General features: G+C 40.6%; 1 protein-coding gene across 1 annotated transcript in view; it reads right to left on the reverse strand.

The window, feature by feature from the left end:
- Nucleotides 1-1,625: 1,625 nt before the first annotated feature.
- TMEM62 (transmembrane protein 62) overlaps nucleotides 1,626-13,389 on the reverse strand; it is a gene marked incomplete at its 5' end in the record, with an annotated part of 17,625 nt that continues 5,861 nt past the window's right edge. The window contains 10 exons of the mRNA XM_010183316.1: nucleotides 1,626-1,952; nucleotides 2,836-2,954; nucleotides 3,581-3,685; nucleotides 4,061-4,145; nucleotides 5,070-5,183; nucleotides 7,539-7,698; nucleotides 9,184-9,339; nucleotides 10,589-10,711; nucleotides 10,859-10,983; nucleotides 12,994-13,135. Of these exons, the coding sequence (XP_010181618.1) occupies nucleotides 1,626-1,952; nucleotides 2,836-2,954; nucleotides 3,581-3,685; nucleotides 4,061-4,145; nucleotides 5,070-5,183; nucleotides 7,539-7,698; nucleotides 9,184-9,339; nucleotides 10,589-10,711; nucleotides 10,859-10,983; nucleotides 12,994-13,135 (1,456 nt within the window). The remainder of the gene's footprint in view (nucleotides 1,953-2,835; nucleotides 2,955-3,580; nucleotides 3,686-4,060; nucleotides 4,146-5,069; nucleotides 5,184-7,538; nucleotides 7,699-9,183; nucleotides 9,340-10,588; nucleotides 10,712-10,858; nucleotides 10,984-12,993; nucleotides 13,136-13,389) is intronic.

Consider the following 13,389-nt stretch of genomic DNA (forward strand, 5'->3'; position numbering starts at 1 on the left):
GCTCCACCAGTCACCTCTGTGGGCTGCAGGGGCACAGCTTGTGTCTCACCACGGGCTGCAGGGGATCTCTGCTGCTGCAGGCCTCCTCCCCCTCCTTTCTTCCCTGGCCTTGTGTGGCGGTGCAGCTCCTCCTCCTTCCAGGCCACTTGGCACCTGGTGGAATTATTCTTTCCTGGGCCACAGAACAATCAGAGATGGCTTATGAGAGGTCACAGGGCAGAATGTTAAGGCATTCCCTTGGTGTACCTAGCTTCCTCCCTTGTCATTACTTGTGGCTGGTAATTATAATCCATCACCTCCTGATAGTCCCAGTACATCTGGACCTGGGTCATGGGTAGAAGCAGGGAGATACCAGAACTTCAAAGCCTAACAAATTTTGGGTCTGTGTACCCATAGAAAGCACCAGAATATTACATCCCCCAATATTACATCACCAATATTACATCATCCGAGCTGGGCCAAACTGAATAGTTACCTGACAGAAGTCAATTGTCTTGGGCCCTATAAATAGCACCTAAAGGGAGATCCTTTGAGCTATTCCTGATTGTGGTGGGCTGCCACCAGTATCTTTTCTGAGCTGGGACACCTCTTAGGTACAAACTCCTGGAGGTTGTCCACTGACAGAGCTAACAAAAGGCCAGGGTGAAGACAGTCCTTCTTGAGCCTTGTGTATATTTGCTCTAAACTCAGGATGAAGGAAGTTTTACCTATAAGCTAGCTGCTTCTATCCAGCTCTCTACTTACAGGGACTTGCCTATACGAGTTTGTATATCTGTGTTTCTGGTACCCAGTATATTTTATTTGCATGCTTTGTACATACATATATATACTCATATATATATATATATATACATACACACACACACACACACACTCTCATATATGTATATATATATACACACACACACACACACTCATATATGTGTATATATATATATCTATCTATATCTATATCTATATACACACACACTCCTGTATTTTTATTTAGAATACCTTATAGTAAATTAGCCATTGTCATTCTGTAATTAAGTCACAGCTTTAATTATAATATCTTTTTCTGAATCACCTTGTAAAGATAAAATTGGCTATTGTTTAAATACTGCACAAAATACCTCACACTTTAAATAAATCATAAATTGCTGCTAAATCATAATCCTGTGACTCACTCCATCTGTGACACAGTGGTGTCTGCGTAGTTGTTTCACATCACACTTCTCTCTCTGCTGCAGGTTTCTTCTGTTGGTTCCTGAAAAGCTCCCGGCTCCAGAGCTGCACTGCGTGGAGCCAGGGACACACCACGTGCTGTGCCCCTCTTAAGTCTGTTATTTGCAGGGGGGCTGATTGGCTCTGCTTCGGCCAGACACGGGTCTGAATTGGAGCAGGGGGAGCTTCTAGCGGCTTCTCACAGGAACTGCCTCTGTAGTCCCTCCCCTGCTACCACACCACCACCACACAAACCGCGTACACATACATGTGGTTGTACATTTACTACTGTGCCAATGCAGGTGCAGCTTCAGATCTGTTCAGCTGATGACTGGGCTGTAGGGAATTCCAGCATCACAAAACTATAGGTTGTACCTTGACAGTTTTTAAGTCGAGGAACTTTTGAATACTTACATTGTACTTCAGTAGCTCTGACAGTTTTTCATTTCTACTATGTAAGTTCTCAGCTCAGATGATTTCAGTGTCCAGGTTTTATAAATCAGAGCTGAGGTCAGCACCACCAGCCACGTTCTCATTGGGGAGAGGAAGAAAGCCAAGGTCCCATGGGTTCGCTGCAGGAAATAGCAGGAATAGACCTGCCAGGCCAGGAGGAGAGCCATTGCCAGGTGAACAAGCACAGCCACGAGCTGTCGGACGTGACGGATGTGAGAACGGAAGCTGTGACCCTGGCATCGCAGCAACAGGCACCAGCACAGATAGGCCATTAACGGCAGGTTGAAAAACAACATCTGAAAAGAAGAGCAGAAAAAAAATAAGACTATGAGCAAGCCATGTGTTCTGGGTAACACAGAAAGATAAGAGCACATAAAACTATCCCATTCTAAGGGCTGAGTACAATTCCCAGAGCTGGAATCTCAGGATGCACTTCCCATACTCTGCAGCTGATAGAGCTGTGGGTGCCCATGCCTCAGGCCCAGGCCAAATCCCTTGCGATGGGAGGCACTGACATGCATCTGACCTTCCTTAGAGCTGGGTCAGGGAGCTCTAGACTTGACAAAATACTAGCACAGTAAAAAAAGAAGGTCCTTATGTCAGTTTAGCTTCCTGACCCAGCCCACTGTGGTGTCAGCTGCCATAAGGGAGGGACTATGAAGGAGGCAACACTACCTCAGTCTGGCTCAAATACCAAGGAACGACACGCTCTCTTTCAGACTGATGGCAGCTGGGAAAACCAGAGGGCAGCCAGGTCAGACTGCTGGGAAAAGTGGACTTGTGTGCTTGGTGAGTGACACCCGATTCGAAGGGTTATTCAGAGTGCAAGGACTGCCCTGGCCATTCAGTTCCTTTTGCTTAATCACTGCAACCTATGCATGAGCCAAGGACAGGAAAAAAAAGTAGAGTGATAAATCTGTAAAGATGGCCTCCAATCCAGACATACAGGGTGTCCAAAGCAACATCAAATAGAGGAAAAGAGAAGTTTGAGAAAACAATGCACAACCTCCTTCCTTTCTGCCCTTTACATTTGCAGACAAGTAAGAAAGAGCTGTTCTAGTCAGGTATAGCCACTAATCTTATCAAGAAAAGGGTCTTGGAAGGATAGAGAAAACTATGAAAAAAAGCAGAAGAAAATCCCAGAAGAAAGCAGTTTGTCAGCTTTTTATAAACGTGTACCTGAAAAATCCCCACCACAAACGTCACACCGCCCTGTAAGAAGGAGCCGCCAACAAACACCCCGAAGGAAAAACAGACCCCGACCTGGCCATCTATCAGTTCACCTACAAACCACGGTCCTGAAAGAGAGGGAACCAAACATACAGCACCATCAGGAAATACAATCTAGACATGGCCCTTTTTCACATGGTCCTTTGTACTGCTGGGCACAGAGTGGGCAAAATGACTTCCCTATTGCTTTTCTATAGTAATGAGCCTAATGTTTTCATCTTCAGCAACCAGCTGTCTGTCTGGGGAATGTTCCTGATGTGAAAATACCATGGTACATCAATGAGGTGTGGCATGCAATGAAAATACTTTTATGTTGGTTTAATCTCTGTGATAATTTTCAATACCACATACGGTTTCCTTATGAGGGAACTGAAAAGGCACTTCCTTTCAAATGCTTTTCCCAGAATTACAGTAAGACACGGTCATAAAAAACTCCAGCTTGGTTCAGCTTAGAAGTCAAAATGGGCACACTGCACTGTGTGATGCATACTACACTGATGGCCAGGAAAGTAGCTACTTTAGTAAAATATTATCAGAGAAGAAATAAGATAAAACTGTTAGCATCAGAGCTGAGATGTCTTAGATGTACTTTCCATATACTCATTTCAGGCCAAGGTACAACCAGGTCTTACCAAAGTATGAGTGAAAACCAAATTAAATTTTAAAGTGCTCGCTTTGCTTTCGGAGTACTTACCCAGAACAGTGTATAAATTCAGAAGCAGAATTGAGTAATAGAAGATGTTTGTCTTACTGAAGACGTGAAGGGAATATGAGGTCAGGATAACTAATCCTGGTTTTTCTAAAAAGAGACAACATTTAAGAGAAGTACACTTGATTCAGGGTGCAACACACACACACTTATTTATGTATAAAAGTATATAAAATGTATTGGTCTTTCTGAAACAAATCTGCACATTATTTACTCATTCTGTGTTAAGAAACACAAATATAAAACGTGTATGTCTGCAGAACAGACACAAAGGAATGCATTTCTACTACTGCTGTGATAACTGAAAGTAAGGACCCCAATCAAACGCTGCAGTGCTAGATGCAAAATGCATGTGGTGATTAACAGCACTATTACTTATGTATTGTTAGCATACAGAAAAATAGTAAAAAAAAGTTTAGAGAAAATCAGATCCTCTAAAAACCACAGACAAGCATTGGTTCGTACCTTTGAGTGCTGGCTTTTGGAGGTATCTGAAAATAACGAGCAAGGCGATCTGAACCAGCACAGTCAGTCCAAAGAGCACCCGAGCCTGAAAAGACAGTTTTAGCTGAGCTAGCTCTGGAGCAGCAGCTGCCTTTGAGCACTGCCTTATGGACATTGATAGAATGATACTGAAACACATACTCAAAGCTTGATGGTGTCATTGAACTGAAGAATAAAAAGAAACTTAGTAGTTTTTAAGTTCTTTGACTTGCATCTCACTGACTTGAATTCAGCTGGAAGTGATAGACGTGAATCTTTCACAAATGGGGTTTGTAAAACACATCCATTGAAAAAGTGTAAATACACTTCCTATGTAAAACATTTGCTGAGTGCTGTACTGAATAAAACCTCAGTTCAAGACATCATGGAGGATACAGGTTACTGATTAACAAAGCTAATATAATGATTTTGGGGCAATTATGATACTCTCTATAGTCACATGGACTTTTCCATGTTGTTCTACAAGTGCACTTAACTATTATGACACACCTTCTTTGCATGTACTGAGCTGTAACTCTTCTGGATATGACCTGGAACTGGAACTTTTGCCTTCCTCTTTGCTAGAGCTAGCTCTAAGGTCAGCAGCTGATGTGAGAATTTCTCCAGCATTCTCGCCAGTATGCACATTGCAACAGTGAAGTTTTCTTTGGTTTAATGTTTCCTTTTTCTGCTGTCTCCTGTAGTTTCTTTTCCATTTCTTGCTTGCACAAAATGAGCATATACCTATGCCCAAACACGGACACTTCTGACTAAATCCAGGAAGTCAACTGCTTGCATGAACCACTGCTGCACATTCACATTTGAAGCATGCAACTGGAGAAAGGAAACTTGAAATATTTGTCAAATTCCATTGGAGTCATATCTGAAAAGAGCAAAGTGAATTCAATTCTACCAGGAATTAGGAAGATGCTTCCTGCAGTCTCTGGGGAAACTATCACAGAGTAACAGCTGTTTTGCTGACAGTACTTACTAGAACATAGGAGTCACTGAGAAGGATAACAGATGGCAAAAAGCCAAATCTAAGAGAAAGATTTTCTTCCATAGCAAATATATGATCCCGTGTGCTAATTCTTCCCGAAGCATCCTAGATTGGTATAAAAGAAAAGAGCACTTAGATACCTGTAGGGCACAAAATACCTCATTACAGTTGCTAATTGTCATTGCAGCTTTTCTGGAAAGATCCAATTGATGCATACACATCTATCATACTGCTGTTTTAAATACTTCTACCTGCAGAGGGTTATTTACTGTCAACTCTGTAGTTTCAAGTAAATTGGTGACTGTAAGATCATAGTCTGAAAGTGCCACACGTGAAGGAGATCCTGTCAGAGATTCAGCAACTTGGGGAAGACAGTGACTACTTACTGGCCACCACCACTTGTTTTCTGAGAGCTCAGTTCTAGATAACAGCCCACCTTAAAATACTTTGAAGCTTTGTTGTGCTTCTTTTCTTGTGTATTTGCTAGAAACTGATATTGATAAACAATAACAGTGCTACATTTATTCAGTGTGATATTTCTGCATGTGTAACACTGACACCTTATCTTCCAGTACATCATAAATGGTTTATTTCTAGTAAAGGGTTCAGTATGTTTAGTGTGATTACAGCTGAGACAATACTTGGACAATCCCAGAAACAATGTACAGCAATGAAATACTCAGATTTTCTCCAGGTACCTAACTCAAGTTAATGCTTCATCCACCTGGCTTTCCCAAAACTACTCAGTTACCAGATGTAGTAGTGATTTATGACCAGAGGGGGAAGGAGATTACTTTTTTAAAATCCCATACAGTTACCTGATAACAAACACTTCTTTGCTAGCAAACTATTGCTACGCAGGCCTGTATAACCCTCTTCAAATGTTACTCAGTTTTGTGTGCATGTTTTCATCATCGTTTAAAAAAACCCCAAACTACTTATAAAATGCAGCTTTCCCAAGTAAAGCATCACAGAAATTGCTAACAAGTGAGGAGGTAGAACACTGGCAGAACAGAAAGACCATTGGGAAAAAAAGCAGTACTGCTCTTGTCCTGTGAGAAAAAATGCCCAGCTGGGTTCCACCAAGCAGGACAAAGCTGACTTTCCCATTGCTATTGTGCAAACCTGCAGACTTGTTAGACTGTTGGAACAGTCTGATCGACTTCTAAAGGCCACTGGAAGGCACAGAAATAAAATACAGTACCAAGAACAGAAGCATTAGCTGAAAAACTTGTTTCACTTTCTACCCAGTAGTCTACTATCAGTTAAGTGTGATGCTCTGGGAAACAGAAACGGTATTCACTGTCAGCCTGTGAGAGATCATGGGAAGAACTTCAAACAGACAATCAGAGACAGCATTGCAATCTTTCCGATCCAGTTCCTTTGCCTTCTGAACTGACATCATCCTACTTCCCATTTTCCTTGGTCAAGCCTGATTTTTTTTCCCCAAGACAATCTTAAAAGTTAATCGTTGCCTGTTACTCAAACTAATTTATTTTTGACAAATTACTTGCTCTTCTGTCATGTCTTACTGTATTTCTCATGAAAAATAGGAATCCTTTATTTTATCCAGATGCTTTATGAATGGTTTAGTGCTCAGCAGTCAGCGTTTTTATTTCATTTAATAAATCCTTTGGTTTTTGTAATCAGACAAATATGAATGGAAGACTGTTACCAAGTATTTTGTCCCTAGTTATCTGATGCAGAAGAGTGGTGGAGCAGACATGACAACATAAAAGTTCACAGAATCACAGAATCTCAGGAGCTGGAAGGGACCTCCAAAGCTCATCCAGTCCAACCCCTGCCAGAGCAGGATCACCAGAGCAGTCACACAGGAACATGTCCAGGTTGCCCTTGAATGTGTCCAGAGAAGGACAATCCACAACCTCTCTTGGCAGCCTGGGCCAGTTCTCTGTAACCCTCACAGTAAAAAAGTTTTTCCTCATGTTCAGATTGAGCCTCCTGTGCTCCAGCTTGGGACCCTTGCCCCTTGTGCTGTCATCAGAGAGCAGAGCCTGGCTCCTTCCTCCTGACACTCGCCCTTTACAAATTTATTAACATGAATGAGGTCACCCCTCAGTCTCCTCTGCTCCAAGCTCAAGAGCCCCAGCTCCCTCAGCCGCTCCTCATAAGGGAGATGCTCCACTCCCTCCATCATCTTTGTGGCTCTGCTGGACTCTTTCAAGCAACTCCCTGTCCTTCTTGAACTGAGGGGCCCAGAATTGAACACAATATTCCAGATGTGGTCTCACCAGGGCAGAGCAGAGGGGCAGGAGAACCTCTCTGCCCTACAACCACCCCTTCCCATCCATCCCAGGATGGCGTTGGCCTTCTTGGCTCAAGGGCACATTGCTGGCTCATAGGCATTGCTGTCCACCAACACCTCCAGGTCCTTTTCTGCCTGGCAGCTTTCCAAAGTACAAAGCAGTTCAGTACAAAGAATGCCAACAGGTAACTTACCTGGACAATCACATCTATGTGGTGGAACCCTTCACTGTAGTTTTGCGGGCTCCACTTCAGTACATGGAGAGGGCCAGACACCTGATGCGCATTCCCCAAGTGAACTCCGTCTATGTAGACTTTGACAGAGATAATGACAGAAGGAGAGAAGGCCAGAATTCTAGGAAGTAAATAAACAGAATCGTTAAAAGCTTTGCAGGTTTGTCATTACTTCCTGAAGAGAAGTCCTTAAAGATTATGCTACCTTGTACTGCAAAGTTCAAAGGAGTTAGAAATTTAAACGGTGAAGTATCTGTAGGGTAATGGTAACATGGCAGCTCTTTCTTACAGAGCTCCTCTTTTTAACTGTATGGTACTGTGCAAAAGAACAGGACAGAAAACTGGGCTTTAGAACAGGTTAAAAAGTGGCAGATTCTCAGGTCCTGGTAGAAATAATCTTGGAACTCTTGCTGTCAAAGCATTTGCTGACACAAGTGGGATGTATCTTCTGCACACAGACAGACACAATCAAATACTTGTAGATGTCCTCAGTAAAAATTGTCAGTGTCTCTCTCTAAAGTCCTTTGTTATTGGGGATGGGTTTTTTTCTTTTTTCTGTTGTTTGGGGTTATGGGTTTTTGGTTTTTTTATGGGGTTGTTTGTTTGTTTTTACTTTTTGCTAGTTAGAATATAACCTCTCAGTCTTTATAACTGAATTTATGAGAAATGGAGTGGACTGCAAGACTGGCATCACAGATCTGAGATACCAACAAATGCAGTATCACTTGGCAGTGCTTATATTCAGATAAACGGCGATACTAACATTGACGTAATATATTGTACATACAATTTCTTTCACTTCTGCTAACATGAAAGGCATTTCAGAGCATGTTTCAGTCAAATGAAGGAGTTTTATATAGTTATGATGTACAATTCCACCAGTTAATGTATTCAATATAATCAAAAGAATGTTCAGATATGGTTCTAAATAGGAAACTGAAAAGTACGTAGACTTAGTAGGACGCTGCTTCCTACCTGAAAAGTATGACAAAAGTCTTTTGATTGTAATTCTGCATATGCAATATACCCATAAATTTCATGCACTTTGGTCTAACAGCAAGTATAAGATGTTGGAAGGGGCATAGAAATTTGAAATACAAATGAAAAAACAATAAACAGAAAAAGGTATAAATAGAAAGATGGAGATATTTAAAACAAACATGAAAATTGGCAGAGGCTGAAGATGTTTTAAGATACAAGTGATGTAAAAATGGAAACACAAGAGGCTAAGTCCTTAGCGATTAGAGAAAACACTTGGAAACATACACAGAAAAGATTCTGAAATCAGTAGAAGTAATGTGAACGTGTGAGATTAATGACACAGATTACAGCTTTGGGTACTTAAAAAAGTTAAATTGACTTTAGGGGAATAGCTACATAAATAAAATAAACATCAATTACTACTGTAGAATCTCATTTTATTACAGATCTGATACAAAGTGAGTTCTCAGGAACAACCTTCCAGAGAAAAGTGAATTTGGAGAACAGCAGAGACACACATTTAAAAGAAAGGGTTTATGTATAACATATAAATAGAGATGTAACCAAGAAAGACCCCAGTATTAAAACATAGCTGAATATTGTGAAATCAAGAGATTATAGGTACCTGATATGAGTGGAATGAAGAATTCTGACTAGTGGTTCATGAGCAGAGCTGCTGTAAAGGAAGGATTTGGGATTGGTGATGAGAACTACAGGCCATTCTTCAAAGAGAAGATCTGCAAAGCTAAGGAGGTCATGATCAAACGCAAGGATCCGGTACCTGTAATGAAAGAAAAAAATACAAACAAAAGAAAAATTATACAAACAACTGCATGCACGGCTGATTCCCGTGCTTCCCAAGTTCCTAAACAGAACTTGCCTGATTTCTTTTCCATTTATTCTCTTCTGTAGTTGATCCTGTATTAACAACTGTGCTGTATTAACTGTACAGCTGGTTACCTCTGATCGGGTTCATTTGATTATAAACCACTGAAGCATCACTCAAATTCCAAAGATCTATTGAATTTTGCACACAAAGCAGGCTGATGAACATTACGTTAAAGAATTTAGATTTCAGGTACATTACTGCAGTGTTTGGGTAGGTACTCTAGTCAGGGACAAAGATCCCAGCGTGCTCTCTTCCTGTATGCATACAAGTGGATTAGTGCAGAACAAAAGCTAATATACTACTGTACCTTCCATGGAGCATTGGAAACTTTTTGTTATGCTGCTAAGGTAACATTTCTCTGTAGACTATTTTTGCCTCTCAGATTCTAACAGCTGGTGCAGAGCCATGGGTATTTGGAAGTAGTGATGCTGAATTTTATTACAGTTTATTTCTCTTCTTTGAATACTAAACACATACTCCATAGGGAGCTGGGGCTCTTTAGTTTGCAGAAGAGGAGACTGAGGGGAGACCTCATTCATGTTTATAAATATTTAAAGGGCGAGTGTCATGAGGATGGAGCCAGGCTCTTCTCGGTGACAAACAATGATAGGACAAGGGGTAACGGACACAAACTGGAACACAGGAGGTTCCACTTCAATTGGAGAAGAAACTTCTTCTCAGGGAGGGTGACAGAGCCCTGGCCCAGGCTGCCCAGAGAGGTTGTGGAGTCTCCTTCTCTGCAGACATTCAAAACCCGCCTGGACGCCTTCCTGTGTAACCTCATCTGGGTGTTCCTGCTCCGGCAGGGGGATTGGACTGGATGAGCTTTGGAGGTCCCTTCCAATCCCTAACGGTCTGGGATTCTGTGATACTAAGTGGACATTGAGATGTCCTCTTTTTAATTCCTAAATATCAAGAATGAATTAAAAAAAAATGTTTACATAATTTATTAGCACACATTTGGTATAGAGAAAAAAAAATCCCAACCTTACACACAGAAACATTTTTCAAATGCATTAATAGTAATAACCAGTCAGGCACATCTGGTGCTCCTTTCAAATTCTCCACAGAGCATGAAAGGGAATCACAGTATAACCAGGTAGGTTCCATATAATAATTTGTTCACATAGGGTTTACTTACCTTCTGTTATCCTTCCAGTCTCCCAGTTCAAGTTCCAGAGTGCCGCCACGGTGCTGACTGTGCAAGACTGGCATCAGCCCACCCAGTGTATGGAGATGTCCACATAAATAGGCTGTGGCAGAGCTAATCAAATAGCATAAGAATTGTGATTATTTGGGTGGAGAGGAAATACCACTGCAGAAAACCTTAAAAGTGACAGACAAGTATGTGAAGAGAGGCAGAAAATGTACTTCAGACTGAAAACACACAGGGGAAAAAGAAAGATCTTACCTCATCAATGTTCGTATTCCTGGGGCTGGGGAGATGATTGTTGAGGTGGGGTAGTGGCCAAACCAGACAGTGTGATTGCTGTGCTGACTTTCTGTTGCCATCGATGATAGCTCTTTCATTTGATTCTGAAATGGGCAGGTGTTGGAAAGACAAAAACAACCAAACAAACCTGTTTAACATTCAAGCTCTTTGGAAAGAATAGCAAAAGGAAAGCAGAGAAGAAACTAATGAAGAATGCAGTTCATCTGTTTTTACAGAGAATATTCTCAGTTGCTTCAGGGACCTGTGCATGAACAAACTGTGCTACTAGGGATATCCCTAAACAAACCGTGCTACTAGGGATATCCCTAAAATCAGATGTTGGAAAAAGAAAGTGAAAACAAGACACTCAACACCTTCCTTGCAACTGAACATAGGAAAAGTGCAATATGAAGGAAGATTTTGGTAAATGATATCTCTATCTTTGCTACTGCTTATTTATGTAGTCAAAGATGTTTTAGTTGACTTTGCAAACATCTTTAGTTTATAATTATCATCCCTACTATCTCTTGAGTTGCTGGATGGCCTTTTAGAGGCATGACAGACTACGAAAACTGTGCATCACATGTGTCAGTCATTCAACTGGATGAACGATGATGCTGAATCTTGAAAATATCACCCAGCCATTGCTGATAAACAAAAGTAACACTTGTACAGCAGATAAGAGTTCTCCCTTTACTTGACTTCCAGTATGAAATCAACCACTTACTGTCCAGATATTCCAAATACCAATAAGATCTCAAAGTCTAACTGAAGAGGCAAGAAAACCAAAACAGAACCCAACCCCACTCTGTCCATTTTGAAGATCATCTTTTAGGGTAACCCAGAGCACCACAAACATTCTTTTCCCTCCTACCTGAAAAGAAACACTGAAGGGCATGAATAAAGGAAACAGAAATAAAGGTATATTAAAATGAATGTATTCAGTTTACCATTCTGGGTTATTGTAATGGGCTTATTAAGTGAATTTACATTTCCTTTGCCTCCGTGAATTTGGGCTTTAAGAATACTTTTTACCTAAGCCACACAATCACATCAATGATACAAATCTAATTTCTTTTTCAAATTCCTGGCAGAGGTTTAATTCCTAACAAAATATCAGGTATCTACCTTCAGTTTTGTGCAAAAATCTGCAAGTTATGCTCTCCAGACTCCCTCTGCTGGGTAATTAGCAAGCAAATGCTTGACTTACTGCAGCCAAGGACAAGAGCTCTGGGCTCAACTGCATTTCTTAGCTCCTTGAGGGTTTGTCTGCAAATCTATTGCACCCACTATGGATTACAGTAAACAATGAGAACAGTACTTGGCACTCTCACATCAGCTTTCATCTGAGTATCACCAAGTGCTTTACAAACACTTAATTAAATGTTGAGCCTCCCTTAGACAAGACTAGAGGGAGAACATGTTACTTTTCATTGAGGCCATTATCACAGGCATAATATGGCATCTGTTTAGCAGAACACAGTAACTCTGCCAAAACTTCAGGAGAGTATCTCCAGGACAAGCATATCAACCACCTACGGAGAAAAATCAAAGGGAAGCAAGATGTTACCTGAGCTGAGAAGTGATTTAAACATTGGGAATAATGTTATTTTTTCAAAAGAATGCCATGTAATTTTTATGGTCTCAGAAGATCAGACTTCACTTTCATAAATGACACATTTCTTTATAGGATTATATTTCACATTATTACATTGATATGTGCAACTCTCTCATCTGTAATATTAATGAAAAAGCTTCTAAAAAAAAGCATAAAGGAGTGAAATTATAGGGTTGGGTTGGGGTTGTTTTAAACTTTACAGCATATAAAGAAATCATCACTAGTCTAGCTAAATGCCAAGAAACTACTGACAATGTACTTAAAATGTCTAATTTGACATTTTTTGTACTGGATTATTTCTTAAGAGATACTCAGATACTCTATATGGTGACATATTCATTTCTCTACATAAATGTACCACATGCATAATAACTTAAAAATGTAAAGACTCCCTTAGATTAATTGTCTTTCAGACAATTCTTTATAAATAAAAACCAACCAACCACTATAGAAGTAAAACAGCCAGCAAAATGGAACGCCAAGACTTATAAAATACCATGTTTAAAAGTCCGAAGAAATTAAAGGGTCTCTTAGGGCCTGGGCTGAGTGTGGCATCCACACAGATGAAGGAATAGTTCCCAAAAGAGGTGGTGTGGGTGTAATGGAAAGAGCCATCTTTATGCCAGGCAGAGTATTTCCTGCCAAAATAAAACGGAAACATTGCTGTTAGGAAAGCTTGCAGCAATGACAAAAATGACCTGCACAGTATAAGTGCAAGATTTCTTGCATTAGATCTGGGTTCATCTCATTACTGCAGTAAAGTCTTTTAAAAATCAATGGCATTGAAAAGCCTGCACTTCAAAGAAGATGCATCACATGGGTCATGTGTTAAGACAAGCAGTGGGTTAGCACACAGACATCGAAAATAAAAGAAGTTAGCATAAATACTCTT

This window comes from Mesitornis unicolor, unplaced genomic scaffold, assembly GCF_000695765.1.
Source record: "Mesitornis unicolor isolate BGI_N332 unplaced genomic scaffold, ASM69576v1 scaffold16874, whole genome shotgun sequence".
NCBI classification, from domain to species: domain Eukaryota; kingdom Metazoa; phylum Chordata; class Aves; order Mesitornithiformes; family Mesitornithidae; genus Mesitornis; species Mesitornis unicolor.